This window comes from Nilaparvata lugens, chromosome X, assembly GCF_014356525.2.
Source record: "Nilaparvata lugens isolate BPH chromosome X, ASM1435652v1, whole genome shotgun sequence".
Lineage (NCBI taxonomy): Eukaryota > Metazoa > Arthropoda > Insecta > Hemiptera > Delphacidae > Nilaparvata > Nilaparvata lugens.
In genome coordinates, this window is record NC_052518.1 from 93,416,109 (window position 1) to 93,438,439 (window position 22,331).

Genomic DNA, 22,331 nt, shown 5'->3' on the forward strand with positions numbered 1-22,331 from the left:
TCCTCTTGACTATAATAGAATTGTGTAACCTTGACCAGCTTCTGCACAATTTTGCATTCTCTGCTAGTACCGGCTCATTATTCAGCCTTGAAACCACTGTAGATAATACAAAGCACCAGAAACAGTGCACTGATACGGCGCATAAGAAACAATTTTACAGAGGTTAAAGATGATTTAATCTCAACGCCTCGTTAAAAAATCTATTGTGTCACTGTTTTTCACGAAAATGATAATGTTCAAGATAAAATCAACGTCAGGTAAATTTACCGGTACTGAAAATACAGTTTCCTCAATATTCTCCACTGTCAGATTGCTTTGATAAGGAAGACTTCTTAATTTTTTTTCGAAAGTACTAGACAAAATTTTCCAGGTGAAACGAAATGAAATGAAGTATTATACTCTATAGCTAAATTCTATTTTTAATCATTTCCGTACATCTTTTAAATTTTAACCACTAATAAAAAATATGCATAAAATCCATCTCAAAAAGGTAGCAATTCCATTAGTTAGAATTTACCCTACATTTCACTTGTAACTTACACTCAAATTAGTTTTTTCATTTGACTGTGAAATCAAAAGTATTATTAAAGTTATCTCAATATGTGAAGTAGAATTTGTTTCCACGTGCAAATTTTTGCTCACTTTTTCTCTGGATTATTTCTGTCCCATCTTTTCTATCAGAAAAATGAAAATGAAAAAAATTCTTTATTAGGCGGAGTTAGGAGATTTATCAGAGATAACCAACTTGTAATATAATTTCAACTATTGAAAATTGAAATATCTAAATATTCATTATAAATAAAACCGGGATTGAGATAAAATCATGGAATTATTTCTGTTGTAGCTATCTAGTTTTCACAATTCATTAATAAAACTAACTTGGATGTTTAATTTCTATCTTGAGTTTATTGTTCAAATAATTCAAGATTAATACTGTAAGTCAAATCCAGATTATAAGTAAATAAATACCAGAAAAAAATCGAACCCCTTCGTCAATTAACATTTACAGAGAAACGAATTTTCATTGAATTTTTAGAATGTATGTATAGAGTTACTCTGTTCCATTCTCTCTGGAATATAATTAACAACATCGGTTACAATGATGAACTTGAATCAATAGAAACTTAAACTTTCAATTAATCGATTTAGTATCGGTCACGAATAACTAGTAGTTTTTCTGAAAAATCAATTGCCGTATACAATATTTTACATTTATTATTTTTTTTACATTAATTTTATATTTTTGTATTTTTACATATTCTATCAATATTTATTTTATTTCAGGAAATAGATCATGGATACATCCTCCTGACGCTTTACAAAAAGGACATATAGCCTATCTAGTCAAGGTGAGAAATACTACTTCTTTTTCACTTGAATATTTAATGTTTTGAAATAAAATAGTGCCGCATCTTCCATTAAAATTTAGCGAATAGTATCATTAGATTACAATAATATACTTACTTTCCTTCATAGGGCTTCTAAAATTAATTATACTTTTAGTTTTAATAATATACTCCTCTATTATTAACTATTTAAACTCTGCCATCTACTCACTGATTCTTAACTTCAAATCCCTATTCTGATTCGCCTTACTTTTGAATATATCACTAGCATAATTTATATTTTAGCGCTGGTGATATGACTACTAATTTTCATAGAAATTTTACTTCCTTTAAAAGCTATTTAATTTGTGTTGTAAATTTCCTATTTATTGTTTTGAATTCATACAATTCATTCTAGCTCCTAACCTATTGCTAGATTTATACATAATATCGCCAACTAATTTTAAGCTATCACTTCATAAAGTCGATTTTCTTTTTTTTTAAATATATCCAATACATTCGTGAAACTGTTTATCTGTACAAAAAAGTGATTACTCTTTGACAACATTCCCGCTCAGCTTGGTTAATAAGGTTCTTCCATATTCTGTTAATATACTTTTTATTGTTGAAAAGACATTTAATGTTTTTCTAAATTTTAATTCATAAATATTTCTTTTGCTTGAATTTTATTTCATATAAAAAGAATAAATAATACATAATCTTACATAAATACCAAAACCAAAATGATGATAATATACAATATTTCACTGAATATAATATAAAAAAAAACTCTTTTAAAATATATCATCCAGCATGCAGCATTGAGAAGGATCCTGCACGTTTCTCTGGTTTTCCAATAAATATTTATCAATTATGTATCTGATAAGGTACCTATTTTGCATTAAAATTGTATTTACTGAATAGATTTATTTATTCGTTCTAGTGTGTGTATATAATTCTTTGTATTATATTAACCAGTAGTTGCATGAAGCAATTTTGGTGGTCGATGAGCTAAATGTGAAGCGGACATAAAACAAAACCAATACGTTTGGAGGATTGATAATAATATTGTATAAGAATTTACAAATTAATGTGAATGATTGTTCAGAAATTGCTAGTGGAAGTGCAAGTGAACAAACTTTCGTAAATTATTCCATAACCATTATAAATCATTGCTAACGATAATCAATGCCAATTCCTTAATGATTTTCAGATTCAGAATTGAAACCTGTTTAAAAATCAATTTGACCAATAACCATGATAGCTTTACAAATAACCTTTTGAACAATAATAAAAATTGTTACAGTTTGAATAAATTGAATAATCGAAACAAAAAAATGAGTGTTCAAGAACATGAAACATTGATAATAATAATTGATAAAACTCTAAATTTAGAAGTGGGCGTATCACCAATCCACGAGAGAAAGAAGGAATAAGAATTATCAAATGTCAGAATTAGTATGTGCCATACATACTGTATGTACAGTACTGTATGACCTATTGCCAACTTGCCAATTTATATTAATAATAATTGTGATATTAGATATCAATTATACATCAATTCAGATACCTATAGATTCTAGTAACCAGTTCGTAAATATCAAATTGGTTCAACTGCTTTTCATGAATGATTCAATACTATTTTATAACATTCGCGTAACGAGTAAAGGCTTTTATATCCTTGTTCAATAGGATCTATAATCTGTATTTTTCTCATAATTGACGTATGATTGTTATTTTTGGGAGGTTATAATAACTTTTTGCTTTGATTCCACTATCAGATTTTGAATATCTTGTTCCCAAACAGATGAAGTAGAGAATACAGAGTGAGTTATGGATTACCACTAATCTATTAGTAATTGATAACAAAGGTTATTATTATAAATTGAAGTTGAATGCTGTAAATCACCCCGGAGACTTCTGCTACTGCGAAATTACTGCCAAAAATACTGACCATAGGTTGAACAGCTAGAACGAGAGATACTATCCAAAAATTATTTGTCAGCCCAGGAATCGAACCCACTACCTCGTAATTGCTAGTCGAAGCACATGGCTTTTGAATACCAACATAACGTCCCGCCTGGTTCTTCGATGTTCTTCTACTATATCAATACTCTCAAACTATCATGCTTACTCCTCATGCCATCAATTTTCCCTTCTTAAACTGATTTCTATTAGGTTGCTTCTGACAAACAAACTGAAAATCATCATTATGTGTTTTGTTATTCTATTTCTCTATTCATAGATGTCATTAACATGATCAAGCCGATCAACCATAAATTATTGTCTCCCTTATGTATTTGAATAATAGTATAGTTCGAGAAATAAGTTTTCCACTCATAACAATTAAAAGAAAAATGTTATCACGATCATTACAAAATATTATACAGTATTATGATTAAAATATACGGATTTATTTTATTTAATCGATGTTCCTAATTAACATAGAATAACATTAAATAAATATGAGAGCATTGAATTGAAAACTCATTAATGAATTGAAAAATATCAAAATACTCTATAGTAGTAGATTTTAAGCCAGAAAAATCACAAAATTAAAGAGTCATTAAGCGATATATTAATGAATTGAAAAATATTAAAATACTCTACAATAGTAGATTTCAAGCTAGAAAAATCACAAAATTAAGGAGTCATTATGCAATATATTAATGAATTGAAAAATATTAAAATACTCTACAGTAGTAGATTTCAAGCCAGACAAATCACAAAATTAAGGAGTCATTAAGCGATATATTAATGAATTGAAAAATATTAAAATACTCTTCAGTAGTAGATTTCAAGCCAGACAAATCACAAAATTAAGGAGTCATTAAGCGATATATTAATGAATTGAAAAATATTAAATTACCCTACAATAGTAAGTAGATTTCAAGCTAGAAAAATCACAAAATTAAGGAGTCATTATGCGATATATAATTGAATTGAAAAGTATTAAAATACTCTACAGTAGTAGATTTCAAGCCAGAAAAATCACAAAATTAAGGAGTCATTAAGCGATATATTAATGAATTGAAAAATATTAAACTACTCTACAATAGTAAGTAGATTTCAAGCTAGAAAAATCACAACATTTAGGAGTCATTATGCGATATATTAATGAATTGAAAAATATTAAAATACTCTTCAGTAGTAGATCTCAAGTCAGAAAAATCACAAAATTAAGGAGACATTAAGCGATAATATAATTAATTCCAGTGATCATAACAAACTTTTAATACCAAATATTATTGATAACTATGTAGTAAAAAGGATGATAGAAACTAATTGAAAATTATACTTCAAATTTATTTCAGTTTTTATTATTATTTTCTACAACATACAAAGTAATCTGAGGAACCATCGGTTCGCTTGAATAATTTTCGTAGTTAAATAACTTGAGAAATAATGATTGTAGAAATAATATAAATTAATTCTCATTTTTCAACTTATAGTCTATGAAATGCAACTATTTTCATTTGTAGTTTATCCCGTAGTTGACCACTTACTGGTGTAAATACTGCATCGCCAAGTGCAATTGAAGCCTGCAGTGAATGTGAGGCCTGATAATGTATTATTGAGATTTCTTACAATCTATCTCATGCACAGTTGCCAAGGTAAACTACTAGTTATCATCTTATGTGGAATTCAAAGTAATATACGTTGCAGTGACGCTTGTTTTTGCTATAGCCTTTTCAACGCTAGATAATGCAATGCTGTCGAACCTTGAACAATTATTTCTGATACCTATTTATCTAGAAGCATGTGGATAAAACTGTGAGACGGGAGAGATAGAAAATAAGAGTGAGAAGAAGGCAACGTAAAGAAGAGGAAGAGGAAGAAGAAGAAGAAGAAGAAGAAAGAATAGAGGAAGAAGGAGCGGAGAAAAAAATCTAATCACATTGAACGTTTCTGAAATGACAGAACTATTTTGTTATCTAGTGGTATCTTGATTGAACCTGTCGGAGATAGGGTTTAGTTAGCAAAGTTCAGAAATAAACCCGAAATTCTGTACTGATAATTAAAAAAGGGTGGAGTCACAAAATGTCGATTTTGACTTTTCTATATAAATGTTCTTATTCAGAAAAACTTGATATTTTTTTGGTATAAAGGTTATTCTCATGGTAAAATGGATACATCTCAGAAAAATCATTCATGTTTGATATAAATGATACAAGTCAACTCATAACCTTTAAAAGGTGGAATTATTAAATCTAGTAGGTATTGATATAAATTATACAAGTCAACTTATCCCCTTCAACACGCGACAATAGGATTATCATATAAATGATACAAGTCACCTCAATCAAGATTAAAAAAGGGTTAAGTCATAAAATACTTTGATACAAAGGGTTCAAGTCGTACAAATTTTTGTTTACACCTGTATAAAAAATGTCAATATGTGAGAAACCATTATTGGACACAGTAAACATGTGAAGAAATATGTAGAGCAACGATTAGCGTACTAATACTTTAAACAATGATTCATAAATTTCATACAGAATTTTTTGAACTTTGTTTTTGCTCTCCTGAAAAATCATAAAAACTGACTTAACACCTTTTTACTTATCAGTTCAGAATTAAAGAGTTGATACAGTAAAATTGCAATACAAGAAGAAGGAAGAAGACGAATTAATCCTAGAAGAATAAAATCACTGTAAAACGTTTTTAACTTGCAAAAACAGCATTATTCAGCTAGCTTCGATAAACCTATATGATAGTACCACTCTCACTTATTCTAATAATAGCTGAGTGTTGAAAAATGAAAGTTCTTCATCATAACAACCAGTTCTATTCTTTCTTAAGCCCAAGAAGTATTATCAATGAAATTCCTCAGCCTGACTAGTTTCGTTAAAGAAGCTATCAAAACACGTGGAGGGAACCTGATGAGCATAACTTCTTCTGGCATGCTGAATACTGGATTCAGTTATCGATATTCATTTTGAAATCTTTATTATATGAGCGAAACTTTTATTAGCGGGAGCGAAACTGAAGAAATACATTATTTATTTATGCTTATGCGTGGAATTCTTAGAATCTATTTCTCTTTTCATTCTCTTGAATTTATCGTTTACAAATCTATATCATAAGTCATAATAATATTATATAATATAAAATTATTTGAGGTTATAAAAAGACACGAAAAATTCCACTTGACCTTATTTCAGGAATGGAACAACTATGTAATTTAATGCAAGAAGGGTTTTGATTGTTTTCGTGTTTGGGAATTGTCACATGGTTACATTTTATGGCTTCTATGGGCAAACAACTTAATGATTACATTGTTTATAAGTTATTCAGTTTGTATTCAACTATATTAATAAATTGATGTTAGTTGAGCATACAATATTCATTATTTTAGAACATAACATTGGCGACGAGGATGGGACGATAATTTTCCAATTGATAGATTTGATAAATTCAAAATTTAGTTAATACATTTTTTGGACTTGTGTGTAAATCAAGTGATAATTTCTACATAACCTCTTGACTGTCCATTCCAAATTACGGCTTAAAGCATTTTTTGGCAAATGCCTGTTATTTTAACCTGAATTGCATGAATTATTCATAAATATTATTACCATATGTTTTATTAGAGATTTTCTCATGCTCTTGATAGACTTGGAGTGGATAATTTGAATTCACTTTCCACATTGGTTCAATCTAATTGGTTTATTTATTAGAAAGAATATACCTTCTTATTTACTTATCCTTCTTGAGCAAAATGTAGATCATAAAATAGACATTAGCTCTGCAATAAAAATGAGAGATTCTTTTTTTTGTTCATTCTACTCTATAATAGTCACCACAATCTTGAAGTTTTTATTTTTATTTGAAGATAGTAAGAGAAATGCATTTAACAGTTTTACCAAATTATCATAATCTGAAGTGAATTCATAATTCAACAGTAGAAAAGAGAAGTAAATAGTAATACATAAAATGCTAATATTAGTAAAACAATATAAAAATCTTGTAGTACCCTTTATTTAAAAAAAAAACTTAAAACAGTTCAACTATACTTTAAAGTTTGTAAAAAATAAAGGGTACTTCCAGATTTTTATATTGTTTTTATTAATTTGTTAAAAAGTAGCCCATGTGAGTGAAGTGTTTTTAATGCTAAAATATTGTGTACTTTTTTACTTTACTCAACTTATTGGTCTATAAGAACCGTACTACCACATGTCTTCCGAAATCTGATTTTATTTGTTCTAGTATTGTCTATAAATTATTTTCAACCTTTGTGAGTGGAATTTGTTAGTAATCAGTTCTCTAGCTCGACTTTCAATTTGCATGTCATTTTCCTTCCAATATTTTTATTTGGTTATATTGTTTAATTTTTGTTTCTTATTGTGTGTGTCATTAGTAGCGGAGTCCCAACTCCGCCTAATAATGGATATTTTCATTTCCATTATTTTATCAATTGCCTGTCTGTTAATCTTTAATTCAAATTCCATTTTCTTATTTTCAATTGCTCATTATCCTAACTCGACAGTTAGAGATTAGATCTTCTAGCATTTATTTGTTACAGTACTTTGGTATTGAACAAAATTTGTGTTTAATTCATACTTCAGTATCTATTATTCTTGTACAGTACAGTGAAATTTTGTCTACACTATTGATTATTTTATTTTCTTCTAAATAATGATGAATGATTACAGTTCCTGGGTACGACCGAGGTGGATCAGCCAAAGGGCATCGAAGTCGTAAAAGAAGGAATCAGAAAACTGAAATTTAGTCAACAAATAAGGAAATCTGAAGGAACAAAAACACCAAAAGTTGAACTAACAATAAGTATAGATGGTGTTGCTGTACAGGAACCTAAAACAAAAGTGAGTATTACAATAATATTATCGAGCAATTTACTTGAATTTAAAAGAATTGCAATGTTATTTTACAGACTTACTTTTTCTGTGCAATGAATCTTCATGACCAAGCATGATGAAAATCAGTCATCAATCTCTCTTACAACTAAGCAATAAATTACAGTTGTCACGTAAACTAATTTTGTAGCATCGCCTGAAAATAAGGCGAGTATTACAATTAGGACACCAATGGGACACCAAGTATCCGAGCGTGTTCTTATTACACCAGCTAGGGATTACACCAGATTTTGGCGGCCGGCTAGTGTCTCTCGAGTAGCCAGTCCGGCATCCACTGGGACACCAGCATTGGTGTCCCAGCCTGCTTTACTTTCTGGTGTCCCAGTTGGCGGCCCAGCATTGTGTCTTTCATTTACTTATTTTATTTGTGAATACAATTACACATCATACAAACATGATCTAATGTAATATGGGCATTAGCAGGTTGTTGTAAGTACAACTTTTTAAAACAAAAATCATCATTACTATAATAATATATATTATTATAACATTGTATTGCCTTTAGTATTACCAATGCAACTGCGTACTGTAAGCAGGGAAAGAACTATGATAACAAAAGAGAACAGACATACTAGAACTTTATTTAATTGGTATCTTTCGGTTTACATGGTTAAAAATTATAAATATTAATTTTTCTCTATTCCAAAAAGGTAAAATAAAAAAAATATATACACAAACAAAATATTAAAATTGAATTTAATGGGGAAAACAACTCGCTGCTGCTTACGATGATTCAATCCTTGTGGTTATGAAAATTAAGAACAATCTTCTCCAATAGTCACCTACCTATTGAATATGGCTTCCCCCTTTGGCATCCACTGGTTTAATCGCGACTTTACAGTTAGTATTTTAAAAGAACAAAAATTAACTGAACCAATGAATAGGTTCAGAACCCGTCTCCCTTAATAATACAATTATTTTTAAACTGTCCGATCTGTGACAGAATATCTGTATTATAAAACGAAACGAAATCTAGCCTTCTTCACTGGATCAGCCGGAATTTACTTTCAGTCCTAACTGAACGAGCTCTGCACAAAAAACTTAATTTTGGGTATTAATATAAACTCAGTCAATGCCAAACATGAAAGCCATTTCAAGTACATATTTTTATCTGTCGCACAGGCGGCACGTTTGTTATCAGAAACAAAGAGAAGCTACGTTAATATTGACAACAAATAAATAAACAATCTTTCTGTCGATGACAAAGATTGTTCAAAGACAAAAGTACTGTTCATTGAACTTTTAATTAAAAAAACTCTAAAATCCTGATCAATATGAGATAAATATAATTATGATTCATATATATGTCCCATATTACTAGGTGACAGTACCCATTTATTCAATCTGAAGGTCTCTTCACGCTAAGCGTAGCGTAGCTAGAAATACGACTGTCAATCAATTCGACCATACCAGCGTAGCGTTGATTTAACATTGGGATATAGGACGGTTACGTCTTCCGAAGACGTATTTATAGCTATGCTACGCTAGGTATGAACATACCTAATTACGAGGATGTTCTGTTCATTTTGAAAAAGCTAATAATTTCTAGTGCCCGCCCCCACTGATACTTGATACATAATGAAGCTTCATAGATTGATTCTTCTACTCGTTTATGTTGATAAAACCGATAAGCTTTCCATTGTTGAAAAAGTGGATAAATTTTGTGCAATTATTTATCTATTTATTTACTTATTTATCCATAAAATATAATTATAGTGCCCTTTTTTGAAATTAATAATGAAATTCAGTGTGGATCAGTGAAACTAGTTGTTATAATTTTTGTATTTTTAATCTATTATTTTATTAATTTCAAAAACAGGATACTATAATTCTATTTTATAAATAGAAATAAGTACCCCTGAATTCATACATTTTAAGAACTTATCTATTCATTCGTCAATACAATCACAAATCATAATCATTAGGAAATATATTTTTGAATGATTGCTACAATTTAACCTTCCGGCAGTTGCGCTGTTGTAAAAAGTACAACAGTGTCAGTTTTTTTGCTGCACAAAACTATTGAATGGGGTGGTGTCAGTGAATGAGTCACCTATAGTGAGGTCCACGTTATAATGGCAGTAGATAAAGATAGGAGAATAGCGATGCCGATTCTCTGCATCAATTAATTATATTTCTACACTGTCAAAAACATAATTGGCATCGTTGTGAACGTAGAAAAGGATAGTACCACCAGCTTTGTCGAATGATAGACAAGGATAGCAAAACCAAAGTTGATCGAATACTGTCATTATAACGTGGACCTCACTATATGCATTCCCAAACTTTCCCCCCATCACTCCACTGAGTTGCAGTATCAACCGAGCAATGGTTAAGTCTTTAGGTGCCATTTAGTCGTGACAGTGCATAAGTCGCACTGTGCATAAGATAGGGAAAGACTGTATACGGCGACTGTAAACTAACCAATAACACAGAATTGATGGCTTTGCTTTATGTACCTTATTGGGCTATGAAATGGTAATCATCCAAATGTTCATAGGCGTAAAATAGTCCAAGAAGATGGAAAAAGTAATTATACAATTAATTAATGTTTTGACAGTAAACAGAGTACATAACACTTGGATAATTGGATGTTGTACAAAATACAACACGCGACTGATCGTGTGATGGAGTAGGGCGCGACTAAAAGGTTAATAAAAACACTACTCTAAGCTCAACATATCTTTATATCGTTCAAAAAGGTTAAAACATCTAAACATGTTTTCGAACATTGACAAATACTGTTAAAACGTTTATACTCATGACATAAATAGTAATTTAAAATAAGATGTTTACCAAAATGTGAATAGCCTAGATGTTTCTTTCGGTTTCCAAAATATCTAATTCTTATAGTGGATTTTATGTTGTATAAACGTTCAATGGGTGTTTGAGATTGTAGATATAGGATTATTGTCTGCTGTCAGGTAATATATTGTTTCCTACTCTTAATGACTCAAAAGTTTAAAGTATTAAAGAATCAAAGACAACATATTGTGCCTTTATTCAATTAAGGATCAACTGTACAATCTGAGAAATTGTTTCATCTTTGATAACAGAGTTCAATTTATTATAATTACAATTTTTGAAATATTTTGTATGAAATTTCATTCATTACTTTTTCAGAGGATTCTGCATCAGTATCCACTTCATAGAATATCCTACTGTGCTGATGACAAGGGCGAGAAGAAATTCTTCAGTTTTATAGCTAAAGAATCGCCTGACTCAGAACAGCATTCGTGTTATGTTTTCGTTAGCGACAAACTTGCAGAAGAAATTACGCTCACAATCGGACAGGCCTTTGATCTGGCTTACAAGTAAGTTCACCTTTAATTCTATTCTAAATTCTAAATTAATTTGAATTTTTGAATAGTCTATTGGAGTCTTTGAAGGCCGGTAACAGGTGAAATACGCCAATATTTGTTATTTCTCTTGATAAACACCGACAAACAGTCACATGGGTTTATCACAAGGGCTCACATAATAGATATGATTGGTTATTCAAGTAAATCATCGTATTGTTATGTAATGTAATATAATTATTGCATTTTTCATAACTAATTTGAAATCTATCAAAGTACAGTTCTTCCAACCACTCAGTATACTTCCATATCTGGTTTAACTGCTTATGCTGTACTGATAACTGTAAAGTAAATACTGATTAATACAGTTTTCAATATTTTACAAGTAAATAGTTTACAAGTTATAATTAATAAAACATGTAGTACCTTTAAAACATTTCAACGTCTAGTTCGACCCACTTTGGCCATTTTTATTTATTTTTATGAATAATGAATTTATTGCCAAATACAAGAAATATTTTTACAAATAAAATAATCATCAAATTACAATAGTTTTTGGCGTGACTGGAAAAAGAAGCCTTGAGCTCCAGCCACGAGTTCTAAAAATAAGAAATACGTTTTTTAATCCAATAACAGCAGTACAATTGATACAATTCTGTTGATGGATTATAATCTATGGATGTTGAATTTTATTAATAATCAAGCACTTGATTATTTATTCATTTATCTTAAATAAAAAGGGTACTACGCATGTTTATATTGTTTTTATTATGTTTAATATAGTAGCCCATACAAGTGATTTTACAAGTTATGTATGGTACTGGGTTGTTCGTGCAGAACCATTAAACTTTAACTTATAAGTGAATATTGATGGGAAAAATTATTTGTGCCAAGCTAGCTTAAGGTGATAAGTATGGCTAATCACTAGCATATAGTGCCCTACAAGTCAAGTAAATACTGGTGAATGCCGGTGCATATGTACAACATATACTTTTAAGCTTAATCTAGCTTGACTCAAATACCTATTACATCAGTATTCACTTATAAGTTGTAAGTAAAAGTTAAACGTTATGCACACACTAGACACAAATTGTACCATACTATAGTGTAAACTATTTACTTATCTTAATCAGTATTTAAACTTAAGAAATAGTACAGTTGATGCATTTTAGTCAAAGTGTGGTCAGAACAAACTTGAAAATACACGGTACTTGATGAATTAAAAAGTTATACTGTAGCAAAATATATAATATTATTCTTTACATTTAAATTCCAACGTGCATCCTGTTAAAGGTGGAGATTCAAATTTTAATCTCCATCAGAGCTTACTATTCTAAGTTTTCTATTATCAATGGAATTTATGTCCTCTCCAAACCTCACTTAATGGTATAATTTACTGCTATTTCAATTGTACCAAGTACTGGTATATTTTCTAATGCCTTATATTTCACATAGGCATAGCTCATATATATTATTGTTCATTGGATCATTATTGACAGTGGTGTTAGTGGTGACATTACGTATTGCTTATTAGTAGTGCAGCTATTGATTGAACTATTGAAACAGGGCGTATGTATTAAAATCTATAATGTAAAATCTAAAATCATAAAACTATGTATTGAAATCTGTATAGATTATGAGTGCATAAGCATGCGATAATATATAAAGATTATGTTTCCATTTACATAATATTGTATTTTGTATTGAGATTTCATTCTTGAATGGATTTTTTGGCCTTCCAAAAATTCTTTATCTTTAATCAGTCGTTATTTCCAAAATAATCTGAAGAATATTAAATTTACATTGTAATAATTTATTTTCCAATCACTTGATAATGACATTAGTAGCCGAAATGTCATGATGAAATAATTTTAAAAGTGTACTCAGATTTATATTTTTATTTTTATTCAAAAGTAGTCCTAAAGAAGAAAATATATTTTGTTGTCTTATTTTTACTAATGGAGAGCGATATTCATTGGAAGCCGCCAAACTATTTGGTGATATCACTAACTTGTTTTATTGTAAGCTGTCAAATAAATGATCTGGTGATATCTACCAACTTGTTTCATTGTTTTTGCAGACGGTTTTTAGAAACTGCAGGAAAAGATCTAGAGGTGCAAAGACGTTTGATTGTAATGCAGCAACGAGTGAAACGATTGGAAACTGAGAATACCGTTCTGAGACAGCGGCTTACTGATATGATGGTTGGACAAGTAAGTTCAAAACATGCACTTCTTCCACAAACCTCTCTGGCACTAATCTATAATATAATAAAGGAAAAAAATGGCTTATACACGTGCCGGATAGGAATATCACGAATGACGCATCATCACGTCTGAACTACTGGACTGATTAACTTGAGATTTTGCGTATAGATTCTTAATTTACGGAGGATGGTTATAGGCCTATTTAAAATTCTACAAGATTTCATTACGTCAAGTTTTCAATTAGACCCTTGCGGGGCACGGGTCTATAATTGACAATAGTATAATTGACAATAATTATCTTGTTGTGATCTGTGACGTTTCCAATAGCATTTTTATGTCTCAAAGGAATAAAAATTCTCATGTTATTCATTTTGCATTAGCTTTGTTTATAAAATCATATTCCAATAAATAATCCTCTAACAGCAATCTATATAGAATGCAATTACAATAAATTTATATGTAATATACATTACAATGTAAGGTTCTATAGAACATTGCTATAAAATTCTCTAAAATAATTGGGGGAGGACTCAATCAATAATTTTATAAATTGAATATTTGATTGATATTTAAAAATAGAAACCGATATATGATTGAAAATGGTTTTAAATTCTTGAATAAAATTTCTGATTTATCATATATAGCAATAATTTATTATGTAAATTGGAACTCAAATACTCTGAGTATATTATTTTTAGAATCCAGCGTAATTAATAACTGAAACATAAAAAGGAACAAAAATTCAGTAACTAATATTTATATATTAAATATTTAAATATTTATAAATTTAAAAATCGCTCCCCGGTGGTTGGATACGAACTAAAGGATAATAAATCCATTCATCTCTCATCGTTTTTATCATCATCATAATCCTTCCCATTAACGACGCATAAGCCTGTAGTTCATGTGGGCATCACCCTCGGCAGAAAACCAGATCTATGATTAAATGGGGAAAACGGGTTTAAATATACGATTTAATGTAATTTTTAGGACACAAGACACTAGTTTGAACGTTTCTCTATGTTGACTGAAAAATGTTGTGATTACTTTCAGAATGTTGAGGAGTATATGAGGAAAAACAACATCTCTGATATGTTGGAAGTGAATCATGTGAATGATAATAATTCGGTGGCCTCATCCACTTCCACTGAACCACTCTATTCATCACCAAATACAAACGGCAACTCATCGTCTGGAAGTCAAAAGAAAAGTATGTATTTTGGTGCAATAGGCTTCAGCCTGGCAATATTATTTGTCTTTATAGATAGAGAATTTTTATTTTCCAATTCAAGAATAGGCCTACAATACAAATTGAATACACTAGATACAAGTTCCAACAACATAATTGAAAACTGATACATTCAAAAATTCTTAGGCATGGCCAAAGCCATCAGCCAGAGTTGATAGTTATTGTCTTTAGGTGGAAAACATCTTCTTAATCTTATCATACTAGTAAAACAGGTGACGAACAATAATCACGAATTCCATTTTCCAGATAAAGTTCAGAAATAGAAACACTGATGCACTTTTATCTAGATTGAGCTGCCAAAAAGTGAATGTCCATTCTGCAGCATAACAGTTGACTACTGTTCTATGGATACAGATATTTTTCTTTATAAAATAAATGAAATTTATTATTTTTTACTTTATATCAAATCGTCGTTTCTAATCTTTTCAAATAATAATCTACTTTGAACAATTTATTATAGTATTGAACTTGTACTAGATAAAAATCTACTATTTATATTGTATTAAATGAATGATTGTTCTAAACGTTGTACAGATACAGTTTTGTTTTACTTGAAGGTGTGTGTTAATCTATCAACACATATCAACGCATTTTTCAAATTATAATCTACTTTGAACAATTTATTATATTATTGAACTTGTACTAAATAAAAAAATACTATTTATATTGTATTAACCGAATGATTGTTCTAAACGTTGTTCCAATACAGTTTTGTTTTACTTGAAGGTGTGTGTTGTTCCATCAACACATCTCAACAAATTTCTCACGCCGATTTAGATAGATTCACTGATAAATAAATAAATATTTCATTGGTCATAAATATTTCCAGAATACATGGACCATGTCAGACATTCATAAACAATAAAAGGTTTACAATTTAAAAAAAACTATAGTAAAATATACTAATTATTAGTATGTACAGTAACACTTAACTCCAGTCAATCTCAAAATATTCATTAACTTTGTACAAGCACTTAGAAATTAATAAATCTTTCAAAACCAGCTTAAATTAGATGAGTGGCAGCTGCTTGAAATGGTCGAGAGTGACAATTCAACTGACATATAAAAGACATGTTTGTTAGATTTTGTATGGGCGTACTGCTGAACTCTTAGTTTTTAACTGTTTCTCGTATTGAAGTGATGAAAGCTACTGCTTTTGTAATACCTGTCTAAATTTATAAATTCAGATAGCTGTCTGTATTGCTTAAATCTGAAGCATTGACGTTATTTTTAAGAAATGCTAAGAGTTAGTAACTCTCACTGTAAGAAGACACACATCAACCACAAGGATGTTTTTAATTTCCAAAGTTTCTTCATTCATTGAGGCTGTGACATTTTTGTGATTGACTTCTCCTATCAGGCGGTGTGTTGTCTATTTCGTTTAAATTAGTAAAAATCAAATTTGCTCTGGAGGCATATTGTTTTTAAAGCCTCTTGTTGCTGTGTTCAAAGTGTTCAATTCTGAAATGTGAAGGAATGAAATTATTTTATTACAAAAATTACTGATGGAAATAAATTAGAAGTCGCATTTGTTCAAATGCTAATTAATGATAAATTATTATTATTCCCGGGCTGACAAATAATTTTTGTATAGTAGCGCTCATGGAATTTCCATCTAGCTGTTTACCCTGTTGTAAATATTTGTAGTAGCAGAAGTCTTCGGGGTGATTTACAGCATTTAATTGGGATTTTCGTTTAGTAACACAAAAATTACTAGTAGCCTCTATTCTATCTTATTTGATACACGGCTAGTTTCGGCGATAATGTCATTATCGGGTGTCAAAAAGAATATTATTATTTTGTGGCAAACAAATATAAATTTTAAACACAATAAAAGTTATCAAGTACCTTATTTTTAATTTATCACATCACAACTAGTTTCAACTCATTTGAGCCATTTTCAAGTGTAAGTAAAAGAAAATGAACAACCGTTTGTTTATTATTATTTACACTTGAAAATAAAACTAATGAGTTGAAAATAGTTGTGATTTGATAAAATAAAAAAGTTACTTGATAACTTTTATCGTGTTGATATGATTTCAGTAACCCTATAGAGAAAAGTGAGTTTTTAATACCCATTTTTAGCAGGGTAATTTTTTAATATTCAAGCTAATATTTGTTTACTGAAATTATAATATCAATTTTGACACTTGGTAATGGAATTATCTCCGAAAACAACCGTGTCTAAAATAAAATATAATAGAGGATACTAGTGATTCTTTCTAATTGAACCATTCAAGTAGTATCATCAAAATACTTAATTGATCAAATCATTCATTCAGTAATCTTTTTCAATCAGTAATGTTCAATGTTGATTATCATTCAAAGGCCAAACTCAATTCAGCTCACTGATTCAGACTCAATCCATAATAATTTATTTCAGTAATTCTTTCAAATTAGGTTCATTGAAGGGTAATTCTAGATTGCAATATCACTCTTGATGACGTCCGATGTTCTTGATCTAAGAATCGGTTGCACGATGGCCTATCACTTCACTCCTTTTTCCGTGTCTAATATCACCATTTAAATTTTGATATTAATATCGTGGTTAATATCACCATATATAAACAATAGCGTAACTTATGCTATTGTTTTTCTATGATATCACCCCATAGAAATGGGTTAAACGTAAAGCCAAATGAGAAGAAGAATAAGAAGACCACCACGTCCCAAATTGTCATTTCCTAAAATAATGTCTTCTATTGTAGAGTTTATTCTTGTTGGAATGAGTAATCAAAACTCAAGATTTTATTTAGGATCGTAGCGTTAAATAATACGATTTGTGTCTATTGCTTATGCTCACTTTAACCAATTAATTGAGTTTCCACTTGATTTAATTTTAACCAATCAATTGAGTTCTCTTTCAGTTCAATCAGTTTCAACCAATTAATTGATTTATACAACAAGTGCATCATGAAAATTGATAGGGAGAGAAAAAAAGTAAGGTAACCTTGTGCTATTCCTCTCCCAAATTTAGATAAGGTTTCACATAGTCCGAGTTAATTAATTGAGTTTTGTTTGAATTCAGGAAACCTTTTGGTAAATGTGTCTTCGAGTAACGGATCAACAGTTGCCCCTCCTCCACCCGTGCCACCACGTCAGAACTCTGGCTCAAACTTCAACAGTCAATCGTTCGGAGACATTAGGTAAGTTTTGCAAAACATTTCCATCTTGAAATAGCTATCCCTTGTTCATTCAATCCCGATTTCACATCTTATTCGGGAAGCAGATTGAATTTCGATTTATTCACCCTTGATAACATTATCCGGGTTAAAGAAATTAGACGGGGCCGCCGAAAACAATGAATGGACAGGTAAAAGTTCTAGAGACCCTTCAGTGGTCACCTATTGTTATTGAATTTCGTTATTTCCGTGGTCTATTGTTAAGGTTTCCACACCGAGCTGCATATTGATGGACCAGTGTGGTTACTTTCAGTTCAGCTGTAAACCAGTGGTAGCATACAGTGATTGGATAAACACACACATTACTATCGATGACAAGTACAAATTCAGTCAAACGTAAGTGGTGTGTGAAGCCCACAAAGATTTTTGGACGTACATTTGTTAGCCGTCTTAATAAATTCTACGAGATTGGATGGGACTTGACAAACACATGATACACATCATATGTTTGCCAAGTTGTGTTCAATCTAATAGAATTTTAAAGGACGCCAAAAAATTGTACGTTCAATAAGTATCGAATCGTATTTAACTCAAGTTAGTCTGTATACAGCTTGTGAGCAAGTTGAGTTTCATCAAGTGAACCTTTGGGAATAATACAATATTACAATAATACAAATATACAATAATTACAAGTACTTGATCACTGATTTACATTCAATAATTGCAGAAAATACAAGTAGCAGATGTAAGGTGCAAAGTAATAGATAAGTTGGTGCTACCAGCTAGAATTGCCTTCAAGAAAGCACACGGGGCCACTGATGGCCACTAAAAGGGTAATGAAGCGGAATTAGAGGACAATGAAGTATGCTAGTCGAGAGTTAGAGGATGCACCTTTTTGCAACAATAGCCCAGTGCACAGGTAGCGCGGCCCCGTCTCCTTTCTTTTACCCCATTTGATTACACCCTTAGCTGGGGTCCCCATGTCCAGTTTGTCAAACAGCGACTTAGAAGACTATTAAATGCTTTCTCTCAGCTAAGCCAAGTTTCAAGAAGAAAGCATTGCAAGTCAGTCTACTTTGTTTATTTTCAGTCCATTATTCAATACCTATGACATTCTTATTGGGGGGGGGACTGCCTGCAACTCTCCTGGAGCCACTATCTGTGTCGCAGAGGCAAATAATCAAAACTATCCTAAAGAAAGATGGAACTATCCTATCCAAACCATTCAGCTATTTACAGAATTTCCGGTGTTGAGTATAAGGCAACTCTACATAAAATCTTTATTAATTAACCTCAGAAACAATCAATTCAAAATCTTACCAGAAATAATTCATACTTATCCAACAAGATACAGGGTGAACTATGGCTTTGCCACTCTGCCAAGTGGTCGGTCGACGGGCTTGAGATGAGAACATCTTTCTACCAAGCCCAAATGGTACACAGGAACTTACCTATTGAGATAAGAAATATGGGGGAATGCAGTGTTACTGTATACAAGTTTAGTTTTCGTAGGGAAATATTTTGTTCGTTATAATAATTAACAGAACGAAATTTCTAATTAATGATATGTATCCTATACTAAGTAGCTGAAGTCCTCCGAGTATTTTGCAGCCTTAATTGAGGAATTAATTTGTTTTTAATCGGGGCGTCCATATACATGTACGGTTATGGAGCAGCATACACTCTTGTCTACTATCTACCGACGGCTTTTGGATGACGCAATGATTATAACAGCTGATTTTTATTTCTGTGTGTGGCCAGCTCACAAATTTTCTCCCATAAGGATTACATGTAAACTTTGAAGGACCGTAGGAATGAGTCCTGAAGTCTGATTATAAATTTGATAGGCCATAATCCTGGTCCTGAACATAACGAACACAACTAAAGAAAATCATCAAATTCGGTGCAGACATAAAAAAGTAATTGAATGTCAAAATTTGAGGCTCGATTCTTTATATAGATTCAGTAGCTGAAGTCCTCAGAGTATTTTATAGCCTTAATTAGGAATTTCATTATGTTAATTATTCTGGTTTCACAGCTTATCCTCCTTACTTCAAGCTTCATATTCTGTTCATTGATTGTAATGTGATGTGACAACAATTAAGACGTTGCATTGTAGAGACACGTTTTTGCTAAGTAGCTTGAACGAATACTTTTAAATTACAACTATTCAATAGTATTCAATTGTAGGGTGATTTTTCAGAATGAACTTTAGCTGCATGGCATCAATCATTGACATTTTACAATTCGTAAACAATAATGTAATCATAACCTATTTGTGGACAATTTCTATCTTAATTTGGGAAAGGAACAGTTTTGGGCTTTAAGCCTGTTGTTCCTATCCCAAGCATTCATAGTTGAGAATGATATTGTATGCATCAATGCATAAATAAATAATTCAAATTTGTTTTAGTGACCTAGATGTTAACGTGCCTAGTGTTGGTACCAAATTGGAGGGACTACTGATGGATGAACTTGAGGAGGACTTCAATCCGAGAGCCTACGAACAAGGAAACACTCAACCAGAACAGCAGCAAATTTTCAATGGAAATCCTGCACCAATTCCTGCGCCCTTACGTAAGTCTTTTCTCTTATTCCCTTCAATTTTTTATCAATAATTCACATACATTCAAACGGAATGTTTTTATTGTATTGTATACTCCTATTGTACAATCTAGTACGAGTTATACAAGTAAGTATAACATTTCATTTTTAATTATTAAGAAACGAAAATCCCAATTAAATGCTGTAAATCACCCCGAAGACTTCTGCTACTGCAAATATTGACAATAGGGTAAACAGCTAGAATGAAATTTGATGAGCGCTACTATACAAAAAATGTCAGCCCGGGCTAACAAATAATTTTTGTCAAAAATTACAGTTACTTTTACAGTTGTAAATCACCCCGAAGACTTCTGCTACTGCAAATATTGACAGCAGGGTAAACAGCTGGATGGAAATTTGATGAGCGCTACTATACAAAAATTAGCCCTGGCTGACAAATAATTTTTGTATAGTAGCGCTCATGGAATTCCCATCTAGCTGTTTACCCTGTTGTCAATATTTGTAGTAGCAGAAGTCTTCGGGGCGATTTACAGCATTTAATTGGGATTCTCGTACAATAATAATTATTCATTAATTAGCATTTGAAAAAATGCAACTTACAATTTATTTTCATTTCATTTTTGTTAAGAATGTTGAGTTCTCTGTACTTGCTATATAGACACGTATACTTACAACCACTTTCTAATTCTTCCAAGTGTAGTGTAAGCGTTAAGCGAGGCCATCCAGCTGCTAATATTATATTATTGTTTAATTTAATTATTTTCTTATTGTATATATAGCGTGTGTGGCGAGAATGACAGTGCTTTCCAGTAGCGCCGTCTTCACCAGGTTTTAAGGGTCCTGAGCCTTGCTCTTTCTTATAAGTTGATGACGATGAAAAGAACGTAGCTTAATGAATTCAAGCATTCTCTATTAATAAATCAATTTATCTATTAATAAATGACATTATCTCTCTCTCCGGAGCATACTAAAATACTCTTAAAACACATTTCCTCACCTCCACACAACTCAAGGTTCATCTAGAGTACCTCGACTCGATCTGCCTTTAGTTTAGTTTCTCTGCGGTCATCCGGTGGCATGATTGATGACTCCGCTATTCTTATAATTATTATATTCGAGCAGGGTGTTTGAATAGTTACTTGTATTGCACATCAATATAAGAATAATGTGCCAGTTCTGGGAACATGAAACGTGGTAAATTGACCGATTCACAATTTACCCAGTAAAAAGTTCCGTGTCACATGGGAACAATTGAGCAGATCAATGAGACCCAGGTTTTGACAGATTCTGTACCAGAAACTAGTTCCAGTAACAAATTCCTGCCCGCAGTCGAGGCCTGGTAAATTGTGACAGTTCAAATTTGAAGAGCTCTCATTGGTCGATTGAATTGTAGTCTGCTTGCTTCTCTGCCCTTGCGTAGGCAAAACAAGCTATCTTCTGTTTTCTCTACATTTTAGAACCCTTCTATTGAACTATTATGAAAAATCAACCTGTCCTGACAACATAATGATACTAATGAAATGTTTCTATTTACAACATAGCCAACCTAGAACCTATAAAGTAGGCCTATTCTTTGATCTCTTATAGCCAACATAGAATATTTGCGTGCACTATCACCAGCTACTTGATTTGAATTTGTACTATTGCTTTAAATCATACAATTAATTTTCTAATTGAAATAATTAT

At 31.1% G+C, this 22,331-nt stretch overlaps 1 protein-coding gene across 1 annotated transcript in view; it reads left to right on the forward strand.

The window, feature by feature from the left end:
- Positions 1 to 226: 226 nt before the first annotated feature.
- The window catches only part of LOC111046266 (PTB domain-containing engulfment adapter protein 1), a 28,105-nt gene continuing 6,000 nt past the window's right edge, over positions 227 to 22,331 (forward strand). Inside the window, exons 1-8 of the mRNA XM_039442113.1 lie at positions 227 to 257; positions 1,261 to 1,349; positions 7,982 to 8,152; positions 11,327 to 11,517; positions 13,583 to 13,715; positions 14,763 to 14,919; positions 17,987 to 18,104; positions 20,494 to 20,657. Of these exons, the coding sequence (XP_039298047.1) occupies positions 227 to 257; positions 1,261 to 1,349; positions 7,982 to 8,152; positions 11,327 to 11,517; positions 13,583 to 13,715; positions 14,763 to 14,919; positions 17,987 to 18,104; positions 20,494 to 20,657 (1,054 nt within the window). The remainder of the gene's footprint in view (positions 258 to 1,260; positions 1,350 to 7,981; positions 8,153 to 11,326; positions 11,518 to 13,582; positions 13,716 to 14,762; positions 14,920 to 17,986; positions 18,105 to 20,493; positions 20,658 to 22,331) is intronic.